Genomic DNA, 19,672 nt, shown 5'->3' on the forward strand with positions numbered 1-19,672 from the left:
CGCTGTCCTTGAAATCGAAACGGCAGCTGCGCACCGATAGCTTTTAACGCAGCATTGCTTTACTTCAATTCATAATACTATCGGAACGTGCAAAGAGCGCAGTTGACAACGCGGCAAAAAACTTCTCCGTTAAGATAAGATCTCGTTAAAATAAGGGAGATTTTAATAAGATATGTCTATTTTTCAAACAAATTTAAGCGTGAAAAATTGCACAAATCTTTCCAGATCACTGCGCCTCCACCTCCCACTGAGCAATCGAAGAACTATATATCATTGGCGTTGCCATCGACGCCCAGTGCTATACATCCGTGCCCTTGCACTTGCTGATCTGCTGCATAGACAATGTCACTTCACGCTGTTTTTACAACTGAACAAATCTTCGCTAATATCTCAATGATGTTTGCATCGATGTATGTTAGCCGGCGAATTATGGATTTACATGTAAATAGGCAGTTCCAGTTGACGTAGATGCAGAGCATTTGTTGTTCCAATAATAAACCGTTGTTTTCCAAAATCTAGAATCAATAAATACTTGAAAATGTAGGCAAAAGGAATATATAGGTACTGATGTGGGAAAAGTACAAAGAGAGCGTGAAAAAAGAGAAAAACAATAGGGACAGCAAGAATGGTTGTGCGCAAGGAAAAGCGTACTTCTAGGACACACTTGTCTTTTCAAGTGAACATAAATTGCACACAACTCCGATATTCTTTCACCGCGCACCGCTTCCCTATTCTTATTCACTTCCGGAAGCATTTCAAAAAACAAACCACTGTGCTAGTAAACCAATGTGGTTACTTCAAGCTATAATTATAAAAAGCGAGTGAAGGTCGTCACTCAGCAATTAACATAATCTATCACTGTTTTTAAATTCTATAGATACAATGCCGGATGCATTCATTGCAACGAAATCTATCAATATTTACAATCAATTTCAATTTAATAACTGAGCTAGCATGCCTTGAAAACTTTCATACAGCTGTGTAGAAAAGTATGATGTTCAATTAGCCGATGGCCTGACAAAATCGAAGAAAAAAATAATGCCTCCGATCGTTAGGAAAATTCCATTAACCAAACACACAAATTAACCCATGACAGTAACACTTAGCGTTTATCTTTGTTGGTAATGGCTATGGCATTTGGCATTTGCCCATTTTCGAATCTTGTTCGCCGGCCGAAGCTAAATACGTTGGCCAAAAGCCCGCGCGTTTTCCAGCGCGCATCCTCGCCGCGCGCCAATGGTAATCAAAAGTGTTGGGAGTGGGGCCGGCCGCCGGCAGTGGCTGTGAGGAGCGCGGAGGGGCAGAGACTGGCTGTTGGCGCTGCACTCGCATCGTCTGGCTTGCTTCAGCATCGTTGCTGGCATGAGAGGACGCCTCACGTTGGTGTGTGCGCGTTTGGCTGCTCGATGCCAGCGGCTCGTATAGACACTCAACTCTCCGCACGGCTCAGAAGCTGCCCAAACTCGTACTAGTACACAGCTAACAGTCCTCTTTTACCTCTCGTGTCTTAGGCAAACTCTGCCGCCGTAGCGTGTCGTTGACTCGTCCTTAGCTCGAGTTCATTGTTCGTAGCATCATTTGACAAACAGCAGATACAACAGGCCACTCGAGTTCGTACGTCTACGCAATTTGAAAAAGTACGTTAGAGCAAAGGACGCGTGTGGTGTTGCGCACGCGCTCGCGGACTTTTTGAATACTAGCAGAGCATAAGCAAGTTGATAATATCAAGATGATTCTTCTGCCGCCACAAATGTACCGTGAGTTTCACCTAAGCATCGTAATTGCCAAAAAAATGCGCATGAACATGAAGACACGCGTGCCTCGCAATCTTTTTGGATCTCCCGAAAGCAAAGACAGCGTGCAGCTACTGCAAGACACACTCGATCAGGAGAGGGCACACTTCCAGAGGCGCTGGTCCATCGATCCACTCGCCGAAGACGATGACAAAGAGAACGGACCACAAGGTTGCAACGCCAAAGGTATGCTGAATAAGCGTTGCAGTCCTTACACCAAGCAGAGAAGCATGCACGGTATGTTACGTACCCTTCTTTTTTCTAATTTTCATTCATCGCCTTTATTCCCTCGTACGCCATTTTTTGTCTATACATAAGTAGCTTTGATGTTTTTCTTTCTTTTTTTCTGGTTTACTTACTTCGATCTTTTCCTTCTGACACTCTTCCTGTTATCATTTTTTCGAGCACTTTCGCCATTTACTTGCATTAAATGCGCTCGTTCCGATTATTTTCTCAGCAATTAAATTCGACAACCATAATTTATTGTTAATTGTCTAAACATTTACTAGACTTTAGCATTATTATACTCGTTTATTATTACATTGCATGTACTTATCTTTACTCTCTTCTTTGGAAATTAACGCAATCGTCAACATTTCACTAAAAAAATAATTACGCGCCTTATGAAATAAAATCCCGCGCGCGCCAAGAGAGAAAAAACACGTGACTTAACTCCTTCGAAGGTTGTGCGATACAGCGTGCGTAGGTACAACACATACATATAAGTATCGGCGAATGGCGTATGTGTGTAGTGACGCACGTGGTGTTCGAAGCGCAATCCATAATGTTGGAACGCTAAGTCAACTAAGTAATTTGGGTGAAAATCATTTTCCCCTTCCCAGTGTAATTCGTGTCGGTGTATATTACTAAAAATTATTGGGTCTTTCGTTTCCACTTGGCTTTTTTTGTTTTTATTTATTGCTCAAGTGGTATATTTTGTTTACGTAATCTCTGGTTATTCGGTTGTTTATTTTCTATCGCGAATGGCTTTGTAAAATAATACAATAACCGAGAGTCTGACAAGCGATATTAAGAAAATAGTGTTTTACGTGGATGATGAAATAGAGAAATGGCGGGCATCCCGAAAGAAGCGAAAAGCATAATGACTAACTAGAGAGCATGCGATAGAAGTGTCGTGAGCGTGTTTATGGCGCATCATCGCACAACAGCAGGGTAGGGGAAGGTAGATGAGATTTTGGCGGGAAAGTCACAGTAACGGTTAGACTAGTTTGACGGACGAGTATCTTGCAGGGGCTAATATTTGTCTACGATTTACTCGTGCGATATCGTTTACCTCTCTGGCACTCGTGTATATTTTAATTTGCTTCTTTTGCCTTTTTTTGTCTATATCTGCGCGTACCTATCTATTCGAAGCTTCGAAATCGATCATATTTTTTGTTTTCTTAACCGTCCAATCGAGAGAGAGAGAGAGAGAAAGACTGGGGAAGTGTTTTGGCTTCTCGTCTTACGCACGTGCTTTAAAGCTTATAATCTCGTTATTCTTACATGGAGTATCTTAAAAACAACAGGGATATTTACAAATTGTTTTATTGCAAATTATAAATGTTTTAGAGAAAAATAAGTATGGTTAATCGGCTGTATAGAGGCTTGCGTATTAATGCTAATGCACGCATAGTTTGAAAGGCAAGATGTTCGTTGCTTAGTGGAAGAAGAGCAATATCGCTATAGTCATCTGTGAGCAAATTGATCGACCGGAAACAGTTGAAGCCTTATTGTTAAAGCAAATCGCTTATACGTAGACTTTTGCGCGTTTCAAGTTGACTATCACGATAGACATTAAACGAGAAAATCGAAGCAACGTTAGCAGGAAAAGTAAAATATCCGGAGGAGCACGTTCGCGAGGACGTGTCGGGCGGGGAATTAGTCATCCGATCGATGAGTGTGTGCCCGTTTCGGCGTCGTCTAGCCCCTGCGGACTCGGTCCGATCTTGGTGTCTTTGGAATGTGTTTTTTGTCGAGACGAATAAGAGCTCGTGCCCTGAGTCATTGGGAGAGCGAGGGCCGGAGGGGAGTCGGACAAAGAGCCGTGCACGCGTCGAATCCCGATTCGTCAAAAGGGCTCGACTAGTTACAACTGGATATTCGGCAGTGCGTTCTTGGAGCGGTACTCGGCGATCTTGAACCGATCGGAGAGTGGCACGATCGCGAGCAACGATGCTCGCCTAGCAACGATCAACGAAGCGAGACAACGCGCCGCCGCGCCGCCGCGCCGCCGGGCCGCCGGGCTTCTCCCCCTTTATCGCGCGCGACACCTGTTACTCGTCTTTTTCCCACGATTAAATCAGGCGCGGAGGCCGCTGCAAGGTCGCGCACCAGCTGTCGCTCCTTCGCTCGAGTTCAGCCGCTTATCAGCGATCTAGTGGCCGTGGTTGCTGCTCTCTCTTGCGCTTTGCTCGGGAAAGCTTGCCTACCTTGTGCCTGGTAGCGCCGTGATTTGCAGGCTCGATAATAGTTTCCCACGCTTCCTCTAGACTGCAGATCGGGTGAACGTTGTCGAGTCGTCGAGCTTTCGAGCGAGAGTTCGTGTCTTGAGAGATAAAACCGGTCGTAAAAGCGCTTAACAGCAATAGCCGAAGAACGCCGATAGAAGCAAGCGCCCGGCTCGTCGTCGCGCGGTCATTCGTCGTTTGGCCTAGCGATTCGCAATGACTTGCAGCTGCGTCCAGTTCCGGCGTAAAGTTCAAGTTTCGAAGAAAGCGACGGTATCCCGCGCGAGGGAAAAGCCGGCAGAAAGCCGTTCGCGCACCGAGGCGAAGTGTCCGCGTGTCCAGTGCAAGAACGGATCTTTTCCAGCGCACCGGGAAAGCCGCCCAGCAGTCGCGCGAGCAGTCGCGCCAGATGGCGGCGACCGTTGCGCCTCCTCGGATGGAGCACCAGGCCAACTCGCGCGGATGTTGCTTGGCATATGGCCGGCTGCCTCTCTCGGCCGAGATGTCCGAATTTCCGAGAGAGCGCAACACCTGCTCGGCAAAAATCTGTCGAGAAGCCGCCGAGAAGCCGCCGAGAAGCCGCCGAGGAGCCGTCGACCGTTGAAACCGCCGCTACGGGGAATCCGTAGAAAGATCGCGCGGCCGCACACCTGCCACCCGTCTCGGCGCGGCACGAGCCACGCAGCCAACGCCGAACCAGTCCGAGGAAGATGCGCTCGGGTGCAACGCCCCGAGGAGCAAGGAGCGCGCGCGACTTGCCCCGGCGATGGATGGCTCTCGGCTCTCCCGCGTTCCCGGCGCTCCTTTCCATTCCCTCGATTTGTCGCTGCTTCTGCCTTCGCACCGAACCAACGCTCGCTTTCTTCCTTGCAGATTACTGGCGCTCGCGCAAGGCGTACGAGCTCGGAAAAAGCAGTACAGCTGCCGCCTGCCCAGACGCGCCGAGGCCAGCGCCGGAACAGTCGCCTCCGCGGATGCAGTCGTCGCTGAGCTTGCCGCCGACGCGCGCCCAGCTTCCTCTGCAGGGGCAAGCCTTGGAGCCACGAGCTCCGTCGTCGACGCACGAGGCACAGCAGCCGCCCGCGCTGCTGCTGCTGGACATGCAGCAGGCGGACAAACAGTTGGACAATGTGCAACCGTCGGCGAATTAGATCCTTTTGTTCGAACTAGAAACTAAATTCCAGTTATCCTATTTCCGACGGAGTGCGTGTCGGAAATCAGTCGTCGCTACATGTATATTTATTGCTCGATTATATTATACATATCGTATGTCACATTACTGGTAGACTATATGTGCGTATACCTAGGCTGTTCATTGGCCAAACGCGCGAACGATCGCGTTTCGCCCCAAGTCGATCACTATAATTAAACATGTGTAACCCTAGCGGAACCAATCACCTTTTAATAGCATTAACGTCAACCAAAACTCATATAATCCTTTGTAAATATGTTGCGTGGATAATGGAGGTTTAGGCCTACAGCCTCGTGGAAGGTCAACAAAATCAGACTACGCATTTTTTACTCGCTTTGTATTCTCTCTTCCCAAAGATCCGTCTGCTAAATTTTGTTACAATGTTCGCTGACTCTCATACCGAATGGTTCTTTGGAAAGAACGCGAAGCCCTTCGTTTGCATTGGATAATTCAATTGTGTTTGGTCTACGATTCTTAAGATATGGTTATATATTTAAAAACAAACATTGTATAGTTTTCTATCTTACACCAATAATTATGGCTTTCGGCTAGATTTGCGTTTGATATTTAGTTCATATGATTTCTTTTTTTATTATTATTTTCAACTATTGGTGTATGACAGGGTGGGGCTCTAATAAGTAATATTGTGCTGACCACTAGTGAGAGTTAATACATAAAGTAACGATATCACGTGAAACATTGTATCGTTTAGTTTTGTCAACTGAATGATTACTTGTCGATTCAATAAAAACTAATGATATAATGATGTATGAAAGGACATGAGGGGATTACGTTTGGTGATGAATGCAGACGTGCGGAGACTTCGATTTCAGCAAGACGACATCGTAAAGTCCTTTTACCGGAATCGATAGTCGAAGCGGAGCGTGCGAAACCTGTTTTTATAATTCTTTTATCGAGGGAAATATACTTAACCGACCTTGTATGATGGTTTTTACAGGAAGCCTGAAAGTGTCGGTCCCAGTTTGGAGCGACGAATGCAGCGCCTCCAAAGACTAATTAATGTTTATTTTATGTTATCGAGTGCTTGCGTTCTAAATCACTTGGAGCAAGTACAAAGTCCTGTGTCCATCTTTATTGCTACCTATAGAGAAAGAAAACGCTCTAGTCAACGCTAGATTAGGATAAATTTATTAAATAAACTATTAAACTTTTATATAAAATTTGACGTTTATTATTGACATCATTAGTATCCCACCCAATCCCGACCTTTCTTTTCGCTCATTTATAGTTTATGACCATAAAAGCACTAGATTTCAATTAAATTCATTTTTTTAAAGAAATATACGCTTAATCAACTGTCATTAATTTAATTATCGAATTATTAAATATGAGCTCCTATCTTTTTTACCGCATAGTTTTGGCTAAAATAGTTATGACCAGTGAAATCGTTACATCAAATTAATTAGAATTAAGAATAACCTTGGTGAAATAGCTGTAAATATTACAAATAGTTCCTAAGTTGAACAAAGTTTATTAATTTTTTCACATTTATTTATACTATTTATTTAAGATCATGTGCGGAGGGTTGGTAATTGAATAAAAAAATATATAAAACAATCTTAATAGCTAATCTTTTAATTACTATGGTTTATAATTTAAGAATAATATATAAATAAAAATATAAATTATTGCATATCAATTCTGATCCAATTTTTCAATTTTTTAATATAGTTTAGAAACTAACAAGCTGTTAAAGTATTTAACTCGAGGAAATAAGTTTAATATCTCGATTGCTAATGTTTTAAAAATTTGGCAACTGTATACTTCTGATTGTTTTTCTCTGCTATGAGAATTTACACAAGTATTTTTTAGAAATTTCATAATAGTAAAAAAGTGGATAGTAAATTTTTATACAGACTTAAGGGATGATTATCGTACTTTTACAAATGTTTTCTTACTTATAATTTTTAACAACTTGTTTTGTATATATTATAATTATAGTGCAGTCAACGATCCTACAAGTCAACATACGCCTTGAAAATAAGCATGGTATACAGACAGTAATATTTTTGTATTTAGTTTTTACCAATTCATACAAAATAAAAGTTAAGTATTTATTTCTATTTAGTGGAAATTCTATTACAGATTGAAGTAGATAATTATACTTAAATATTTACAAGCTTTCTACTCTCTTTAACAGTATATGATGAATTTTCAATTTAATTTCTAAAAGTGTATAAATGATATCTTGCCTATGTGTTTGTATTAACCTAATTATAAATTCTAGTCGTCTAATTTATCACTTTTTCAATTTAAATATCTTTTTAGTTTTAGAATTGTTTTGCCATTCATCATCATTATAACTGTTACTTAAAACATAAAATTTGTAGGTATTTCGAAGAGCAAATTATATATATATAATAGAAGTGAATCCAGGATTGTATACTTGCGAAACGTCTATATCTAAATTGCAGCTAGAACCATTTATAATTCTTACTCTTTTTGTTACCTTCCCGAGCATTAATAACTGAGTAAAGAATATGCAATACATCTATAGTGCCTTATCTATGAAGTTTTTGTGACAAAATTTTGTGATCCGTATCGTAGGCTTTAGCTTCAAATCTAGGACAGTTACAATCATAGACACACTCTTACTAATAGCGGTCAATTGTTTTAATATTGTTTATTCGAAATGAAATTATTTTTTATTATTTAATCATATAGTCCATTGCAAATTCATCTAAAATTAATCTGATTGCCTTAGAACTAATGTTGTCAACATTCCCAGCATTAACTTTAGTTCTATTGATATGTAATTTGTTTTCATGTTCATCGGTAATAAACTGATAAAAATAGACTTATCACTCATCTTTGATAGTATTAGATTTCTGGTTTGACTAGGGATTTCCTAATTATACGTATAATTTACTTTAAAGAGTACGGAAATACTTGTCCATATGTATATTCAACTATATTATATTTGATTTTTATTTTAATATTATTATTATCAATTAAGTATTCAATATTTATCTTTTTTATATCAAATGTACTAATTTTTAATTTATAATTCGCCATATAGATTTTCGGGATTGTTGAAACACTAGTTTATCGTTCCTTTTCCTCATCTTTGATAACTTTATTAAGTAGTTTACTATAACTTTAGTCATTTCTTTTTAATGATTACATATTTGGTTGCGACGTCAATATTTTATATTATTGTGCTTTATTATTACACGGCATAATGGCTTTTGTTATCTAATTCTTTTTCGGTATATTTATTTTGATCTTTTTGTCTTTATTGAACCATTGGAAAGTGTTTCGTTTCAATTAACTTTGCTAACTAAGTTTTTAATTGTTTATAATTGAAGCATTTATGATCAGTTGATTCAATATTACGATATCTATTATGCTAAATATGAGAGAATAATGATCAGTGGAATCGATTATTATCAATTGATAAGATTAGTACTGGAGGTAATCTGTTTCTAAAAAGGATTATTTATGTAAGAATATTCTTTATCACTATTACCTGGTTTTCTGATACCTTTAAAACAAGGTTCGAAGTTGAATGTTTCGTATTGAAATGACCGACTATCAAATGAATTAGAATCTTTTTTCAAATTAACAATAAATTTTTGTATTTGCAATGTTTTACATTTGCAAAAAGATCTCAGAACGTAATCCTTCTTACATGCTATATTTTTGGAAAGCAGTATTTGTAAATGAGCATATTCTTTAATCGCGCAAATGCTCTCACCTCGGCACTCACTCAGCGTGTCTTTGATATACATTGCTGTGCAATCTGCCTTAATTAGTTTATTTTCATTCATTATAAAATATTTTCTATATCCATCTAGTTCACAGTAATTATAAGATCGTGATGTTGCATTATATTGCAGTTACTTGGGCAAATTATGTTAGTTTAAAATGTTAATCGGTTGACCTTTTAAATTATGAACGCACAAGTCGATGTACGTACAGCCAGGTAAGTTTCTATAATGATAAAATATTTGTAAGATATTTGTAAGAGGCCTCGAAAATCAACTTGTGAATATTGGATCTACAATATACTTTAGTGTGATTATACAAACGCGGTTTTTTAACTGTTCATAATCGTACTAGCTAACCGAATGTAGACTGTGAATGTAAATATGAAATTGAATTATTTGCGATTCGAATCGAGTACGTGCATCCCTACACCGGGTGACGACACTGTGCAGATCGATATGTAGCAATCGGTTAGGAAACTGATGGAGACAATGGGAAACGAGTGGACGATGAACAGGGAAAAAGAATAGAGGAGCGTTTATGGAATGTGCGTTACGATGGGATGAACGTAAAAGCGAGGAGTACTGGAGGGAGGCTGCATTGCACCATTGCTACAGGAGCAATGCGCACTGGCGTAAGACAGAGCGCGAGGAGGCGTTGCCGGGCCGGCAATATAATTGGAAGCGAAGCTCGAGACCGGAAGTGGTAATGGGCGAGCGCGATTGGCTATGAATGGGAGGCTGGTAAGCGGTGCACCAACGATCCGCGAGATTTGCTAGTCGAAAGCATCTGCGAACTAGCTGGATCGGCGTTGCGAGCGCTCGGAGCAGCTGAACGAGCGCTCGGCATGCGCAATTCCAAGGCGGCTGCCACTCAGCTGGAGCGTAAGCATAGGTGGGTCGAGGGCAGCTCTCGCGGGGGTGCGCCGGCGTGGCTAATTACAAGGTGCCGAGGAGCGAGGAGCGAGGACGTACAGCCAGGCCGCGAGGCGCAGCTGCGCCCGCCGATCGCTTAGCCCATATCGCCCGAGGAGCCCTTTTCAATTCACGCCGCAGGCCCAGCCGCACACGCCTCCGAGCGTTTCACTCGGCAACGGCCAGCGCTCGCAGCCGCTTGGCGTCGGCGCTGCCCGATTCCGCGAACGAGGGTCGCGCGGCGCGTGCCCGATCGATCCGTCTGTTTGGTTGCCAAGCCGGCCGCCCTCGGCTCGGCGCGGCGCCGCGACGGGCAGCAGAGCCATGCCGACGCCGCTGCCGACGCCGCCGGCGCCCGCCGAGCTCCCCGACAGCGACCAGCCGGGCCCCGACGCGGTCCAGGCCCCGCTCGCCGCGCTGCATGCTCCGGTCGACCGCAGCAGGCCCCGGCCGGCCGGCTACCAGAACAGCTACCAGAACAGCTACCGACTGCGCTCGGACGAGCCGTTCGAGCCGGAGGTCGTGGACAGACTCGTGGAGAGGACTCTGAAGGACAGCATGCAAGGCTTGAGTTACCGGAGCGAGGAGAGCCCGGGGCTGTGCACCAGCATCGCGGCGCAGGTCCAGAAGAGAGTCCAGGAGCTCAAGTACGACAGGTGAGGGGGGAGGGGACTCGGAGTGGCGCCGCGGCCGGCACTGGCACTGCGAGCCTGCGATCACGCCCGCGACGCTTCGTTTCAGGTGCAAAGTGGTCGTGATCGTGAGCATCGTGGAGAAGGCCAGCCAGTCGGTCCAAGCGTCCCTGGGATTTTTGTGGGACAGCCAACGAGATCGATACTCCAGCTGCACCTTCGAGGCACCAACGTTCGTCGCTAATTGCCTGGTCTTTGGGTTGTATCACGAGTAAACTGTGACTGGGAGTCGAATAAACTTGGTCCCGTCACCTCGAACTGGTTTCTCCTTAGCGCTCGCTTCCGTCCGTCCGTCCTTTCTTCCTTCCCGCCTTCCCGCCTTCCCGCCTTCCCGCCTTCCGACTGGCTCGCTGTCGCCTCTTGGCTTCGGCTTGGAGCGATTTCGAACTTTGCCGTTTCGAGCGACCGTTTTGAATTTGCCGACGTCAGGTCGAAGGACAGTTTGGCAACGAGCGCCCTGCCAGAAATGCACTCGGAAACGGAACTGGAGGAGCGGTGAAGACACGACGCGGCGCATTCGTTACAGCAGTCGGGCTGATGAATTCGCGTGAAAAGAAGAAGTGTGTCGAACGAGAATGACGGGGAGACCGGGTGAGTTGGCCTCAATGTAGCGTAAAGAGGAAGTGCGCGCGGCGAGAGTGTGACGTTGCGGTGGCGTAATCGAAAGGAACGTTAGGCACGAAGGTGCGCGCGTGCTCCGCTGTCCGATCGATCATCGGCCGGCCTCCTTTTTTCTCCGTCGCTGTCGCGGGCAGAAAGGGCCGCCGGCGCTCGTGCCAGGCGCTCCATCATCCTCCGATATCTGCAACAGACGTCGGTCGTCGATCGGCCCGGCTCGGGCCTCATAAAAATTGATCGCCTGTACAAGAGCGGATCAACGAACCCGTGAAAGTGGATAAAACGTCCTAAAAAAACAAGCTGCGAGACGAAACGCAGTCGGGGGGTACGGGGCCGGGACCGGGGCCGGGACCTCGGCGTGCACGCGGCTCGCGACGGGCGCGCGCGTTTTCGGCGAGTCATCGAGCAGACCGCACCTTTTGCCCCGCTCTCTCGCTCTCCGCTCTAGTTAGACACACTCTATAAAATGCATCGCTTCACAGGCGCTCCTTTGACAGCCCTTTCGCGCTTCGCACCTCCGTTGGGCCGCATCTGGCTTCGCGCCGCGGCCGAGCTTTCGCGAGCCGGCGTAGCATCGACGAGGTTCGCGCATTTATGCGAACGATTGCCAAGCACGAGCGAGAGCGAGGACAGGCCCCGTGGATGGTAGCTCTCGGTGGAAGCGCGAGCGATGAGATCGCAATGGCCTCCGGTCCTTTCTTGCCTCGCGCGCGATACTTTAAATCACGGCGAGGCGACAACTCTTTCGCGCTGATGCGCGCTTCTCGAATAAACTCGCGTGACTTACGCCACCCGGAAGACTCGACAATGAGCTCGGCGAAGCGAGGCTCGACGCTCGGTCGCCGAGGGGCCACGAGCGAACGTTGACAGGTCCAACCGCCAAATGATTATCGCGAGCGTCTCGAATCATCGCTGCACTTGGAGAACCGCAGGAAAGCGCGCGTCTTGTCCGACTCGGCGTAGAACGAAACCCGGAAAGCAGCGGCAGCAGCAGCAGCGGCAGCAGCAGCAGCGGCAGCAGCAGCAGGCTATGGGGACGGCCACAGTTTGACACCGTTTGCCACCGGTCACGCTGAGCTGCGGCGCGACAGGCACTCGGCAACCCAATAACCCAATAACCCGACGAGCCGAGGATAAACCCGAGACACGGCTGCGGGCGCGCGCCACCGCGGCTCCCCGAGCAGCCTTGCATACGGGGCTTGGGCGTGTTGCGTTACCGATCTTCTGCCGCAGCTCCAGCTTGGATTTCCCCTTGTGCCAGGCGGTTTTGAATTCTGCGCCGGATTGAATGCGCCCACATCGACCGCGCCCTCTGCCTCTCGTTGCCGGGGCCGAGCTTCCTGCTCGATGCGCCGCCGATACCGGAGCCGGGGGACCGACCCGAATGCGGTTGGCGAGCGTTGGCGATCAACGTTGCGCTGCAGCTGCTGCAGAGACACGAACAGAGATGCAGTCCGCGGCGCGATCCGCGAGCGCCTGCTTCTATTCCAAACACCTTGAGTTCCCAACGTTGAGGCGTTGGCGGAGGAACCGTTGGCGTCGCGATGGCTGCGAGGAGAAGGCAACGGATCGAGGGAGGGCGTCGGGCCGACGAGAGCCGGTCGATTAGTGGAAACGACGGGCCGAGAAACGGCAAGGCAGGAGAGCCACGCTCGAATCGGTGCGCAGCTCCGCGGAGGCCGCTCGACGCTCCCCTTACAGCTGTAATTCGGCGTCGGAGAGCAGTCGCGCGTGGGACGAGTTCCATTGGCTGGGCTCTCGAACGCGCCCGGATGCCCAGTTGTCGCAGGAAGTGGCGAATCGTCGCTCGCAGCGCGCCAGGGACCGTCCGTCCGCGGGGCAGCAGCGGCGCGCGCGGCGGAGATAGCATCGGCGCGAGCGTTTCGACGGGACGTCGGAGGGCCAAGCCGAGCCAACGGAAGAGGGCGAGGAGGCTCGAGCGCGCCCGCGAGGGCCGTTGCGGGTGCAGCGCGAGGCAGCCTCGCGCCGCGGAGCGAGAAGCGCAACTGCAAATTATCCGAGTCGTTGGCCTACGCCTCTCCGGCGCGGGCGCGGCGAGGACTCGGGGCAGATGCTTATCGTCGCGGCGACATTTCGGATCGGCGGATCCGAGCGAGGCCAGGCGCGCTCCGCCTGGAGGCACGACCGGGCGGCGGTTACTCGCGCTTGCGCCCGGCCGCAGGCGTTGCCAGGATTTCTCGCGCGCGGCGGAATAAATTTCAAGGTTGGCGAGTGCGGGCAGGAAGCGACAGTTGCGCGGACCGGCCGAGATTCAGCATATGCGAGCCCGCGCGAGGAAGTGGCATATGCGCCGCCGGCCTCCAGTCCAGAGTGGAGCGTCGCGTGCCTGCGCGCAAGCCGAAGCGCGCGGCCGGCAAATGAATATGCATCTCGGCGGCCGCTCGCCGACGCGCGCCAGCCCATTTTCGCCCCGGCCCCCCGCTTCCACCCGCTTCCACCCGCTTCCGCTGCCGCCGCGCGCTCGCGCTCGATTCGGCGCGCCCGCGGCTGCGAGCAGGCGTGCGCCTCGCCACTGGCCGTTCCGCGGCGACCTTGTCGGGTATTCAGCTTGGCGCTGCGCGCGCTCCGCGAGCGTGTTTACGAGAGTCGCAGCGCGACGATGACGCAAGTCCGCGCATGAAAGTGAACAGAGCAGCGCAGCCGATTCGTGCCTCGGAATAAATTGCCGGCGCGACACGATTCTCAGGTGCGCGCCTGCCTTCGACAAAGCGAATCGACTCGTTGCCCGAGTCGTCGACGAAAGAGCAGGTTCGAGGTCGCCGAGCTCGGTGCACGTTGAACGTGCGATCGAGCGCACGAGCCGCCGCCGCCGTGGACGGGAGAGAGGCGGCGTCGGGGAACTCAGGCACCTGCGCGAATTCTCGCCGCGGCCTCCCACGCCAAAGCAGCCATTGTGCGACGCCGAATAAGCGACCGGTCTCACGATCCCGCGGCAGAGATTTGCGAGCGAGATCCCGCGGAAGCGCGCGTCACGCGGTGATCGGCAGGCGCCGGAACGGCTCGCTCGAGTTGAATGTCCCCGCGATAGAGCCGTCAACGGGAGAGTTCGGCCTATCGGCGGATGCAGCGGTGCAGTCGCGCCGCGGGAGGACCGGACGAGTGGGGACGGCACCGCTGCTCGCTGGCACACGCCAGTTAACGGCACCGCCGCGCGAGCCTTTAAATCGGCGCTGCGTGGCCGTGCGAGCGCCGTCGCGTCGCCGCAGCCCCGCGGTACGCGTGCGTGCGTCAACCCCCGGCTCGATTATCGATCCCGGCCGTAACCTAGCAGCCGGCGAGGCGCGCAGTCGCGAGCGCCGACCGGCCTAGCCTCGCGTCGCTCGCTCTCTCTCTCTCTCTCTCGCTACCGCTGCGCCCGGCGACCAAGCGACGAGCACCGCTTGAAGCTAGTGTCCGAGCTCCTCGCAAGGTTATCGGCTCTGGCTTCCCCATCGACTTTCGGCTGGCACGACGCGAGCGTCGCACGAAGGACGTGGCTGCACCGTGAGTATCCGAGCTTCCACTCGCGGCCGCTTCGCCGCCCCGAAAACTTGGGCCCGACGCGCGCGCGGAAAAGTTTATCGCTGCACGCGCCAGCCTCGGCTTATCTCTTATTGTGCGTTTCCGCGCTCGTTAGCTATCGCGCGCACGTGTCGCGCCAGCCACGCCGCGTTCCGTAAACACCTAAACACCTTGGCCAGCGCGCTTGTCGCGTCGCGGCGCTGCTGTTCGGCGGAGGCGACTTATCTCGCGTTGGCGAGCGCTGTTGCAGGGTCCGCGCCTCGCGATGGCAGACGAGAGCGCAGGCAGCCGCCAAGCCAAGTTGCGGGCCGCGCGGAGGAGGCTGGTTTTCGACGACGGCGACGCCACTGCGGAGAGCGCGCCGAGCAGAGCCGAGCTCGAGGGCGCGTTTGCGCAAGAGCGAGCGCAGCACTTGAAAGAGGTGACTAGATTGGCCGGCAGGAGCACCGGCTGACGAAGCCCATCTCTGTGATTCGCCTGTGTTCCGCAGAAAGAAGCCAAGTGGAACTTCGATTTCGCGACGGAGCGGCCGTTGGAGGGTCAGTGGCAGTGGGAGCGCGTCGACAAGCCGAACGGCGATGCGCCTGAAAGTGCGGATGCAAGCGCCCAAGGGATCAGAGGGGATGCAGAGAAGCAGGCGCCTTGAGTCCTCCAGCGCCGAGCGCTGCACGCGAGAACGGAGCCACCTTTTCTACTTTCTTTTGTTTTTTAGCCGTTTACTATTTAGCGCGACTCATTTGTACAGGCTTCACTTGACTTTGATATTACTTTACGTATTGACTTTACGTATCGACTGCCAAGCTCATCTTCATCAGCAATATTATTCGAGCTCCGTTATTCGAGAGAGGAAGGCACGTTCGGCAGTGATTGGCAACAAACTCTAGTCAAATGCAATAATAATTTGTAAGGATGCAAAGGCAGCCGAAGCGATTTGCCGAACCCGTCGAATACATGATATTTTTGTGATAAGCAAGTCAACGGCTAACTTATTTGGAAGGTTGCATTATTACGGACTCGGTTGGATGCGAGCGGAACAAGACGGAAAGTTGCAACGGAGTAAAGTCCGATAGCGGCAAGAGAGCGCGTTGTCGCTCGGGGCCAAGTGGCGTGCACTTGCAGGCAGGTGGGTCGCTATCGCCAAGTCCCACGGTCGCTAGCGAGAGCAAGGTGCGCGACGCGAGGACAAGCTTCGGGATTTTTTTGGCGACGCCGCGGGCAGCTGGCGCCCAATAACCCAGCCTCCGCTCGTCCGCGCGCGTACATTGGTAGAAATTGCACTTCCGTTCCGCGAATTCCCACGGAAGTGGGCACAATCGCCGGCAACAATGGGCCAAGCGCCGAGAGAAACTGGCCCGCGCTCGGCGCTCGGCGCTCGACGGCCCGTTAAAATCAAGACGACTAAAGCGCCCAGCACGAGCGAGCGCTTCCATCCGCAGTCGTTGCCGCAGTCTCGCTCGACTGCTGCGCATACCAATCTCTAGTCAGACTCGAGTGTTTCGCAATGCTCCAGCTCGGAAAGACAATTGCGATTCTGGACGGCGTTCGCAGAAAGCTACACCTTTCGGAAATTCAATGCAAGTGCTTGTACTTCCGCTCGCGGGCTATTCCCACGGAAGTCGTACAATCGCCAACGCGCGACAAAAGATTTGCACATGTGCACGAGCTGCGCAAGACGTCGTGCACGAAATGCCGTGTAGCGCGCCAGCCCGAATAAGGCCGTCAAGTGTAGGCAACGCAGCGCCGCGACCACCGTTCCAGGATTCACTTTCAACAAAGAATTGCCCAGCCGCTTCGAAATTTATCTATGCAAAGTTAACTTATCGAGACCCGACTCGATAAAATTAATATTCGTCGACACTCGACGCCTATCTCTCGGCAAGTGCATTGAGCATCGCCTGTCTGATCGGATCATCGATTATAGACTGATAAGCGACAGCTGAACAAAGAGCTCTCAATCAGTACAATTATACGCACACGAAGAAGAATTTGTTTGTCGGAAAATTTACGGCGACGGGTCGCTAATGCAGGGACGTGTCGAGCGTGCACTTCATTTTTACGACCGAGCTCACGTCAATTTTACGATGAACAGTCCGTAATGTTTGAGCATCGAACGTTTAACAAACTCGTGAAAATTCCCGAGATTGCTTGTAATTTTTATCATTCCGTCGCCGTAACGCGCGCCTTTCAGCCAGCTTTCGCTGCCGACAGTCACGCGTCATCGAACGCCACAGCTAAATTCACTTTGTGCTCTGTCGCTCGCCGACGGATTTGCAGTGTTCTTGTAGGTTTTATAGCGACCACCATAGTTTTGAAAGCGCATGAAATCACCTTGGCAATGTTTAAAAGTTATTCGTATAATATAATTTTAATATTTTTAAACTTAACACTCGAAATGTATTTCTTTGAACGAACTGTCACTCAATAAATTTTTCTTTGCAATAAAACTTTTTCGCGTGACTCATTTCCAGAATTAAAAAGAGAACGAAAGAATTTGATTTGACAAAGCTTTCGATATAATGACCATTGATGCACGTGGACATTTTACGATGACGGCTCCGAAATTTAGCTGTCAGCGTTAAAATTGTCCTGACTTGAGTCATTCTTATCCTCGCCATCTCTTTAACTGTTACGGACAAAATATGCCCATGTAGAATTAAAATAATGAAGTGTCGTTTCGCAAAGACAATAGCCGCGGAGTATCGGTCTAATGCGAACAATTGGCCGCGCGTAAATTTGATGCTGAACTGAACGCGAGCGAGAGTCCGACAGCGAGGTCCGCTAACGCGGCAGTTGGTCGAAAAAAAATAAGGTTATCCCTTCGGGTACGAGCTGCTGAAAGAGAAATGAAAAAGAAACGAGAGATAAGGCGCGTCGAAAGTTGGCCGAGCGAGAGCAGAGGAGAAGCGAGCAGGTGGTTAGGGCTGATGCGCGCGGTAGGGCAAGAAGGCGCAAACAGCCAACTGAAATAGAGATAAGTAGCTGAGAGTGCTGGCGCGGTCTCGGCTTTCGCACATCGGCCACCTTTCCTGCGACATTCCTCCTCTGCGCGAGCGGCTATTAGTTTACCTTTTCCACGCCCGCCTGTCGTTCGTCGATCGACGCTCGGTTATTGCCAACGTCCGCTAGCCGTCTCACTTGCCATTGTCTCGCTCGTACGCACGGCCTCTGCCATATTTATTGTTTGCCAGAGGTTACGCGCCGTAGCGAAGCACTGCACGAGACGACGCTCGCTGTAGTTTCTCCGAGGCGCACCCTCGACGTTTAATCGAGCGCCAGTTTCTCCACAATTTATAATTACGACGATAAGATTGGTCGAGTAGCCCCTCCTAGTTCATCCACTTCCGTCACTTGTGCCACACGTGCTGCTCTTTATAGCCGGGGCTTCTATTAATTTAGGACAACCTATAAAGATGACTTACAAGGAATTAACCAACTGTCGCGACATCTTGACGATACAGTTTGCTTTCTTCCGCCTCCCACTTTTCAGGCCGCCCGACTAATATTTTCTTCGAGTCGTATCGCAATTAACTCTTTGTCAAAGCGCAATAAATACTTAATGCCGTTTCACCGATCTACTTTTACTCTTGCACTCTCAAAGCTACTGTACACGTCGAAAGGAGGACACATGAGCGCGGATACGATGGTTTTCCTGGAGATGCACGTGAGAATGTAGATCTTGATAGGGCCTGTAATGCATGTTTCCTTTTTCAGGCTGTGCAATGCACATTGCTCGGTGAGTAGGCAAACAAAACGTTCAAGAATTTCGGCTGCCGCCAGAGATTTCGGTCCCACACATCGCACCTGACATCACTTCCCACCTATCTTATTCAGCGTCCATTTTTACATTCACAAAATTGCTATGAAATCGTTATCGAAACACGTTCAGCAGGTTAAAAATAAGACACCTTTTCATTTGGCTAATTGTTTCTTTTGCCTCGTCTTTACTTTATTAATCATCGCTCAAACTTATATTTGCTTTGGCACGGGCTTTGGACAATCAGAATAACATCAAGGCGAAAGAAATCAAATATTTTCGATGAATTTCTAAAGTTTGAGAGGTGCTGCACTCTCGCGTTACTTCTTGAAAGCGCACGCTTCTTTCGAAAATTGCGTCTGATTTTGCAACGCACGAGCCACTTTACTGCATCGAAAATTTGCATGTTGCTAGTTACACTCTTTACACAACCAAATTCAAGTGCCCAAACACTGACTCATATCTGTATGGAACAAGCTTCTTCGTTGGAGCACTTTGTCGAATGCGTAGTGTCGCGGACACTGTTACAAAATTTTGTATTTCCAAGGAATCGCTACACTTGTTACGGTGACGTCCGCTGGATCGTCCAAATCAGAAACAAGTTATCGGAGAAAACTATAGCGTTGAAGAATGACCCGAACAAAGTAAAATGATCTCGAATAAATATTTACGCATGGCGGTAGAATCTGGGAACATCAGTGGGTTTTTAACAGATTCGAGATTGGATTATGGAAACGAGCACTATCTGTCGCTTCTAAATTAGATTAGCTTCAAAAATGGTGTGGCGATAACGTTCATAGACAGTGGGAAATTTTGCTGATAGGTGAACAAAAACATTGATACGCGTTGGAGTTTCTGTAAAGTTCTGCGGAGCGTACATCGTCGATTCGATGCATGCACGTGTATTCAAGCTGCTGCGAAGAACGGCGATAATACATTCGTTTACAAAAATAGATGACCGCCTGTTCATTTGGCTGGGCGATTGCGCCAGCCAATAAGCGCCAGATA

The 19,672-nt window shown here is 49.0% G+C and overlaps 2 protein-coding genes across 2 annotated transcripts; both read left to right on the plus strand.

The window, feature by feature from the left end:
• The first annotated feature begins 1,299 nt into the window (after window positions 1–1,299).
• On the plus strand, window positions 1,300–6,577 carry LOC131663313 (uncharacterized). The gene is made up of 2 exons (XM_058933662.1): window positions 1,300–2,030; window positions 5,117–6,577. Exons 1-2 carry the CDS (start codon window positions 1,730–1,732, stop codon window positions 5,392–5,394), a joined length of 579 nt encoding a protein of 192 aa, XP_058789645.1. The 5' UTR covers window positions 1,300–1,729; the 3' UTR covers window positions 5,395–6,577.
• A 3,825-nt stretch (window positions 6,578–10,402) lies between these two features.
• On the plus strand, window positions 10,403–10,985 carry LOC131663371 (dynein light chain Tctex-type protein 2-like). The gene is made up of 2 exons (XM_058933745.1): window positions 10,403–10,734; window positions 10,820–10,985. Exons 1-2 carry the CDS (start codon window positions 10,403–10,405, stop codon window positions 10,983–10,985), a joined length of 498 nt encoding a protein of 165 aa, XP_058789728.1.
• Window positions 10,986–19,672: the final 8,687 nt, after the last annotated feature.

Source organism: Phymastichus coffea, unplaced genomic scaffold (genome assembly GCF_024137745.1).
Source record: "Phymastichus coffea isolate CEN01 unplaced genomic scaffold, Cenicafe_Pcof_1.1 PCOF00033, whole genome shotgun sequence".
In the NCBI taxonomy this organism is placed as follows: Eukaryota; Metazoa; Arthropoda; class Insecta; order Hymenoptera; family Eulophidae; genus Phymastichus; species Phymastichus coffea.

Excerpts from the sequence above, each read along its gene's own strand:
- LOC131663313 (XM_058933662.1), top strand. The coding sequence starts at position 1,730 with ATGATTCTTCTGCCGCCACAAATGTACCGTGAGTTTCACCTAAGCATC. Across the intron at positions 2,031-5,116 it reads CAAGCAGAGAAGCATGCACG|ATTACTGGCGCTCGCGCAAG; the intron begins GTATGTTACGTA and ends TCTTCCTTGCAG.
- LOC131663371 (XM_058933745.1), top strand. The coding sequence starts at position 10,403 with ATGCCGACGCCGCTGCCGACGCCGCCGGCGCCCGCCGAGCTCCCCGAC. Across the intron at positions 10,735-10,819 it reads CAGGAGCTCAAGTACGACAG|GTGCAAAGTGGTCGTGATCG; the intron begins GTGAGGGGGGAG and ends GCTTCGTTTCAG.